General features: G+C 36.9%; 1 protein-coding gene across 1 annotated transcript in view; it reads left to right on the top strand.

The window, feature by feature from the left end:
* VPS13B (vacuolar protein sorting 13 homolog B) overlaps positions 1–7,519 on the top strand; it is an 809,204-nt gene that overhangs the window by 303,229 nt on the left and 498,456 nt on the right. The window contains exon 19 of the mRNA XM_004697697.2: positions 2,064–2,205. Coding sequence (XP_004697754.1) covers positions 2,064–2,205 — 142 coding nt within the window. The remainder of the gene's footprint in view (positions 1–2,063; positions 2,206–7,519) is intronic.

The following is a 7,519-nucleotide window of genomic DNA, read 5'->3' as shown; positions in this document are numbered from 1 at the left end:
ATTCAACAATGATCTGTTGGGATCTAGGATCTGTTGTGAACCACTGTCTACATTTACATTACAGTTGTGTACAAGGCATACAAGGTTCTTACTTGTGTGTAAACGAGATTTTAATTGGCTTTTGTTTTTTATCATGTGAAGCTGCATGTAGAATTTAAAGTATTCAAAGGTTCTTTCTCATTTGTTGGTTATTATCATTACCTTGGCTTCCACTGATCCTATCGTTCAATAGTTGTACTTGAATTCAGTTTCACACTGTACAGCACAAAGTATTTATCTAATTACATATTATATAGTAATTTTCCCTCTGAACTCGGCCAGGTGTTTTAGGGTACTTGGTCTTATTCCAGATTTATAAAAGAAATTATAGTGATTATGGAGTCACTAAATATTAGTTGGTAAACAGGATTTCTAATCAATAGCCTCACCCCTTATTTTATAGCTCAGTTAACTTTAGATGAATCAAAAATTAAAATATGTTGATAATTTCTTATCTTGTTCTTAAAGAGCTATTTTCTTGTCAGATTTGTGCAAGTATTTAAATTTCCAAAACAAGTTTCAGAATTTTAAAAAAGGTTGAGTCTAAATAATCAGGAATCTTTACACAATCTGGAAAACAGGGACTTGTAATTAATGTTTATTAATAGCCTGGATTAGATTACCCTGAGAACAAGTTTAGCTTTATACTTTCACCTGAAGAACAAACATTATAATTACTCTAATTAAATAGTAGAGGATTTAGTTCACATGGGAAATTTGATAACTTGTAGTTATTTAAACCAAATAGACGACTATTTTAAAGATTGATACAGATTGTTTAGATAGCTTTTTGCCACAGTTAGCAAGAAGACAACAAACATCAAATGGCCCTTGGATTATAAAGATTGGTGAGACATGATCTAAATGGTTGTGGATGTATATCAGTATCCTTTGGCAACAGCTAAAACATTTGCTGAACTCTTGCTTTTAGCAATACTTTTATATTAGGCCATCTTGAAAAGATTAGTCACAGTATCAAGTACTGACTGTCAAATAAGTTGAAATCCATGTAGTTTAGGCAATAAAAATATATAACTAACTAATGTTAGAATACTTTGCATCTCTTCTACTATTTGAGAGCTTGGGGCATTGCAGAGGCATACAGTGTATTGATTAATTCATTAGCACACTTACTCGTGATATAAATAACACTCAGTGTTATACAGTGGGTGAGGGTGAGGCTGGAGCTATGAGGTGCTGCATGCTGGGTTGAGGATAACAGTAGATGACAGTGCAGCCTGACCGCCCCCCTCCCTGTTCATCTTCTGATACAGCTGGATTACACTGATCATCAGATGGTTCCCAAGTTGCAATTTCCTTCTCAGTTTGTGGCTAAAACCCAGCATTTTGATGATTGTTTTCCACCGAGTTCAGCATTGATCTTTGATCCTGTAGCAAACTTTAAAAATACCTTATTTTTCCTTCTTGCCAAAAATCTGACAAGATTATATTGGGCGTCATCCCCAGTAACATCAGACTTTATTTCAGTGAGTAAAGATGAAACGGCCGCTTTATTGTCCAGCTCAGTGCTCATGCATTCAATATAGGACCATAATGTTTTCCAGCTTTTTCAAACTAGATATTTTTCAGTGCTGTCTAACAATGCTCTATACACATCATTTTGTCAAACAAAATACAGATTTTTAGCACTTAATTTTTAGGACTGTCCAGTTTGACATGTGTATCAGTTTTAGGAAATATATCCGTAATGTTATCTGGATACCATTATTTGCTAGGAAGTATAATTTAAAAATTAATTTCAGTTTTTATTTTGCCTTTCCTTGTTTTATCTTATTATTTTACTAAAACTTATGTGACCTGAGTGAGTACATCCAAAAGTTATCAGTTTTTTACCCAGAATTATAATTTTAAGTTCAATTTGATACCTGTCCACATGCTTGTATGTGTGTGCAAGATGGAGAAACGGATGTAACATAATAAAGCCCTGGCTTCATCTCAGTGCCGTGTTCACCCTCAGTGCCTAAGCACACCTCCCTTCAACTTTTCATTGTGGTTCCTTCTAGCCACCCATGGCCACTGTTCCTCCCGTTGTGCCTGTTAGCAGAAAGAAAGAAGACCAAGTGTCTGTTGGAAGTGCTCCGTTGGTGAAGCAGCAGTCATATCAGGCCTCAGAATATGCCAGCAGTCCTCTAAAAACAAAAACAGGTATGTATTAATTACTGGAAAAGGTCAGAGATTCTACCCTATCTCTCATTTAACAAATTAGCCTGACACATGTGCAGTGATGCTTCGCATAAAACCTTAGACTCAGATGGAGAAAAAGGTTTTAGGACTCAAGAGTATTGGAATTTTCTTGCTATCATGCCCTGAAGCCAGTTCTCAGTGTGTGGCCCAAGGAGAGCGCCAGGTGATTCCTACATTGACAGTAAAGTGAGTGACATTACTGGAGAGGTAGCCTGAGTTTAGGGAACCCGAGTCTTTCATAATGGGCAGAAAGCATTCCTGCAAGGTTGGGAAGCCTTTTTTTCTGCCAAGGGCCATTTGGAGATTAATAATATTCTTTGGCCATATGGGTTAAGTATTTAATTAACTCACCTCTAATGTGATGGCTGGAACTGCTTCTCTTTGGTGAAGTGTGTGATGTTAGCTGGTTGTTGATGGTTTTTAAGGCCCGTAGGCTGGATGTTCCCTACCCCTGCTGTAGAGGGAGGGAGGCACGTTCTCTACCTTAAAAGACTGAAAGAAAATATGCCCATTGTTCAAATGGAGGATGTTACCGTTATTTTTGAAGTCTGCTCTCTGAAAACATTTTTGAAAGCACTGTTGGGAACATAGGCAGCCAGTGCCTCCAGTGGGCAGGACTTGCAGAAACAAGAGACCCCGGGCAAATTATCTTCCAATAGTATGTTTCTGCTTAAAGTGTAATATTGTGGTCATATTGGAAACCTTAATATGTCTTAGCCATCTTTTTGCCCTTCTCTTTCTTAGCTGATCACCTATACAAATATAAAAATTGCCTTCCATTAGATACTGTCTTTTATTGCTTTTTGTGTAGTTAAAAAGCACTCAGATGTTATTTTAAAGCATTTTTTCCTAATTTTCTTTTGGATAATAGGCTACTTCTCTTCAGTTTGTTTTATATCTTTGCTTAGAGGTGCAACTTTATTTCTTATATTAAGTTTTTAATATTCTTTCGACAAGTCAAAAGTCTCTGTTCTAGATGATAATGAAGTTAGAAAACATCAACGGTGCACTTGTTTCTCAAAAGGAATTTATAATGTGATAGAAATTTACAATATCTTATATAGGATATATAAGAAAGTTCAAGCAAAAGTTTGTTTTAGGGGAAGAATTTGTATTATTCCTTACTATGTTTAACAATAACAAAAATATGGTAAATTATGTGGGGAAGATGGTCACACAATGATGGTGTTTGTTCTTTGGTGTTTGCTACCTGATCCCTTCAACGCCTCGTGTTCACACAGGCTTGTGTGCTTCTTCTCTGTGGGCTTTGTGGCTTCCGAGCTAGATGGCCGCGTGTTTGCCTTCAAGCCCTTAAGACTCCAGATGCTATATCTTTTGATAGCCGGGCACCCTCAGCTTTCTTCACCACATTTGCTTATTCCCCACATAAACGCTGAAGATGAATGTGTGCATAAGTAAGTGTGGTGGAGAAGGTTGAGGGTGCCCGGCTATGGAGACCTATAGCGTCTGGAGACTTAAAGGCTTGAAAGTAAACAACTGGCCATCTAGCCCAGAAGCAACAAAGCCCACATGGAAGCAGCACACCAACATGTGTTATAATGAAGGGCCGAAGGGACCAGGTTTCAAGCACCAAAGGCGTGTGTGTGTGTGTTATCGTGAATGATGGTAGTGCGTGATGGGGACCCAATGCCCATCTGTAGACAACTGGACATCCCTTGCAGAGGGGTCGTGGGGAGAAGATGAGTCACTCAGGATTCAGTGTAGCAATAATGAAACTCACAACCTTCCTCTAGTTCTTAAACACTTCCTCCCTTCAACTATCATGAACCCAATTCTACCTTGCAAACCTGGTTAGACCAGAGGAAGCACAGCGGTACAGATGGGAACTGGAAACACAGGGAATCTAGGACAGATGAACCCCTCAGGACTAGCGGCGAGAGTGGCGATACAGGGAGGGAAGGGGAGGTAGAAAGGGGGAATCGATCACAAGGATCTACATACAACCTCCTCTCTGGGGGATGGGCAACAGAAGGGTGGGTGAAGGGAGATGCCGGGCAGTGTAAGATAAGATAAAATAATAATTTATAAATTATTAAGGTTTCATGAGGGAGGGGGGAACTGGGAGGGAGGGGGAGGGGAAAAAGGAAAATGAGGAGCTGATTCCAGGAACTCAAGCGGAAAGATAATTTTGAGAATGATGAGGGCAACAAGTGTATAAGTGTGCTTTACACAATTGATGTATATATGGATTGTGATAAGAGTTGTATGAGCCCCAATAAAATGATTTTTAAAAAATAAAGGAAAACACTGCAATGAAAAAAAATATGGTAAATTAGGTTTTGTGTTTTAAACATAACTATTACTGTTTTATTCTCTGCTGTTCTCCCTGAAGTATGTTCTGTGTATTGTGTGGAAATCATTAGAAATCTACTTGTTAATACTCACAAACCTTTTACTCTTGAGAAGAAAATGCCTACTGCTTAGATTTTATATCATAATTTATCTGTACTTTATGTTGAGTTACAATTATAAAAAACAGAACTTCCTTTCAGAAATCAATCTCAAACCTTTTCAGGTTATAAGTCTCTTGAGATTTATAAATAAAACATCTTAATAAAATTAATTTGTAAATATGATAAAATAAGTGTATATTTTTGCATATTCAGATTCTTTCTTTAGTCAGTTCGTTACAGGACATCTGATCATTGATTTAGAATAATGTTAAGGAATATTAGTAAGGCTTATAATTTGAATGAAAATATGTATATATTTCAAAAAATACATTGTAAAATGGAATGAAAAGATAATGGAATTTTTCAAAGCTCCTTGATGTGGATCTATATCGAAAGTATGAGTATAGATTTGAAATTGTATTTGTGTATCTATGAAAATTTTATATGTAAATTAGCAAATGAAAGTGTTATCAGTGGTGTGACAGCTATTTTGGTATCATAACATTTTTTATGTGATATATAAGAATATTAATTTTTAAATGAGGAAAATAAATAGTAAAAGCTGGACTTTCTTCATACGAAGATTTATACGAATAGCAAATTGTTCTTTATTTCAAAGTACACATATGAACTGTGGTTCATTTGCCTTGGAGTTGAGGGTAGTGGCCTCCTGTTTTTAGTGTTTCACTCTCCATAAATTGGCTCACTCCTATGGACCCTACAGGGAAGAATAGAATTGCCCCTGTGGGTTTCTGAGATTATAAATCTTTACAGGTACAAAAAGACTCACCTTCTTTTCAAGGAACAACTTGTGTGTTTGAACCACTGTCCTTGTGGCTAGCAGACCAACGCATAGCTCAGTGTTCCACCAGAGCTTCAACCAAGTGCCATCAAGTCACTTGTAACCCATAGTCAACATAGGATTGAACTGACCTTGTGGGTTTCTGAGACGAACTCTTCACAGGAGGAGAAATTCTTCCTGTCTCTCATGGAACAGCTGATGGTTTCAAACTGCTGACCTTGTGGGTTGCAGTCCAGTGCATAATCTATGCCCCTAGACTGGAAACCCATCCATAAGCCTTTAGGCTCCTATATTTAGATACCCTCCGGTTACTTATACACTTACTTATAGGTAATTGTTTATTTTTATTCTTAATAACTTAGAGTATACTTTGTATACATCTCGATCAAGCTGTTTATAATGAATAATGATCAAATAAATGTTTGTGCTTACTTTGTTTGGGAACGGGTATTATTTATGGAAGACAATAAACCCTGGTTCCAGCATTTGTTGTTCTTTATGAATGACGCATCTTTTCTCATAGATGCCCACAGTCCATCCCAGAGGAGGCGGTGTAGGTAGTGCTCTTGCCTTTCAGAGAAACTAGGTGGGATGTCGTCCAGCATGTGTCCACATATACACCGACCTCACAGTCCATTCTCAACAGTGTGATTACAAAGTGCTGGTTCACATATTCATAAGAATGTCCAGTGCTACATATGTTTAAATGTAGAAGTAAATGGCAAAATTTTATATATAAAAATTTTGAGTCCGTTGAATTAAAATGACATCGAAATAAAATCACTGCACAAATTAATGATATATTGTATCTTCAAATGTAATCAATGTGGTGAGATAGTTATATGATTTTGAACATCTTTATTTTTAGCCATATCGGACAGTAGAAAAATGGTGATCTTATGCCTTGATGTCCTGTTAATTAAAATTTCTTTTTTTGAGTGTTGGCCTTTGGCTTGTGCCAGTATGAAGTTCAATCCCACCAAGTTATGTAGGTTTTTTGGCATGGCCTGCTTATATGGCCCTGGACTAAATTATGCTTTTTAGTTGTGCGGTAAGACTCACTTCCTCCTCGTGCAACCTGAGTTAACCAGCATGCAATATATGACTGCAGTAGGGACATGTGCTCGATGGCCAAGAACGTGTTGACAGCAGAACAGCCCCGCTTCCGTGATGCAGGCACCTAGGGCTGGCCGGGCCCGAATCGAGTGTGCTCCACGTGAGGCACTGATCCATTATTAGAAAATTTGAAATAATCTCTTGAGAATCTATAGATCTTTGGAAACCAGGAAAGACCTAAAGTTGATGATATCTGTTCACCCTGTGTTGTAGAAATATTATAAGCTGTGATTTGGAAGTCCAAAGGCAACTGTCTGTAATGAAGATGAAAAAAATGTACGAAGTCGGGGACTCTGTAAATGTTACCACTCTAAAAAGTATAAATAATTTTAAAATTAGATGTTTATATCTTACTTTTCAAGCATTAAACAACTGAAGTACAGAGCTAAAATAATAGGGAACTTTTAAAGATTCATTTTATTATGTTAAATATACGTCTAACAAACCATTTGCTAAGTGAACTTTCAGTGCATATATAATTCAGTAACATTGGTTATATGCCTCATTTTTGTGGAACTATCACCTGTATTCATTTCCATATTATTCCAAAACAATGAATAGAACCCAGTGCCCCATGAAAGATTATTTTTTCATTTAAACTTCTTGAACATTACCAGTTTAATAACAAATACTTCAAAAAGTCACTACCATTGAGTTGAATGCCAACTCATAGTGAACCTATAGGGTAGGGTAGAATTTGAGTTTCTGAGATTGTAACTTCGGGATTAGAAGGGCCACTATACTCCCATGACTCTTAATAATTCATATGATTATGTTAAATAATATTGTGAATTTTAGTAGTGTGTCTGGGTAAACTAGAGAAATAATTCTAAAGAAACAAACTCTCTCTACACACACACACACACACACACACACACACACGATAGTTTTATATAAAGGGTAAGTGTACATTCAGAAAGCATCCCAACCTCATCCAGTCCAT

Source organism: Echinops telfairi, unplaced genomic scaffold (genome assembly GCF_000313985.2).
Source record: "Echinops telfairi isolate 266 unplaced genomic scaffold, ASM31398v2 ScPeMD7_1;HRSCAF=3_0, whole genome shotgun sequence".
Classification (NCBI taxonomy): Eukaryota; Metazoa; Chordata; class Mammalia; order Afrosoricida; family Tenrecidae; genus Echinops; species Echinops telfairi.
Note: the sequence above shows the minus strand (reverse complement) of the source record. Positions and strands in the feature narration are given on the sequence as shown.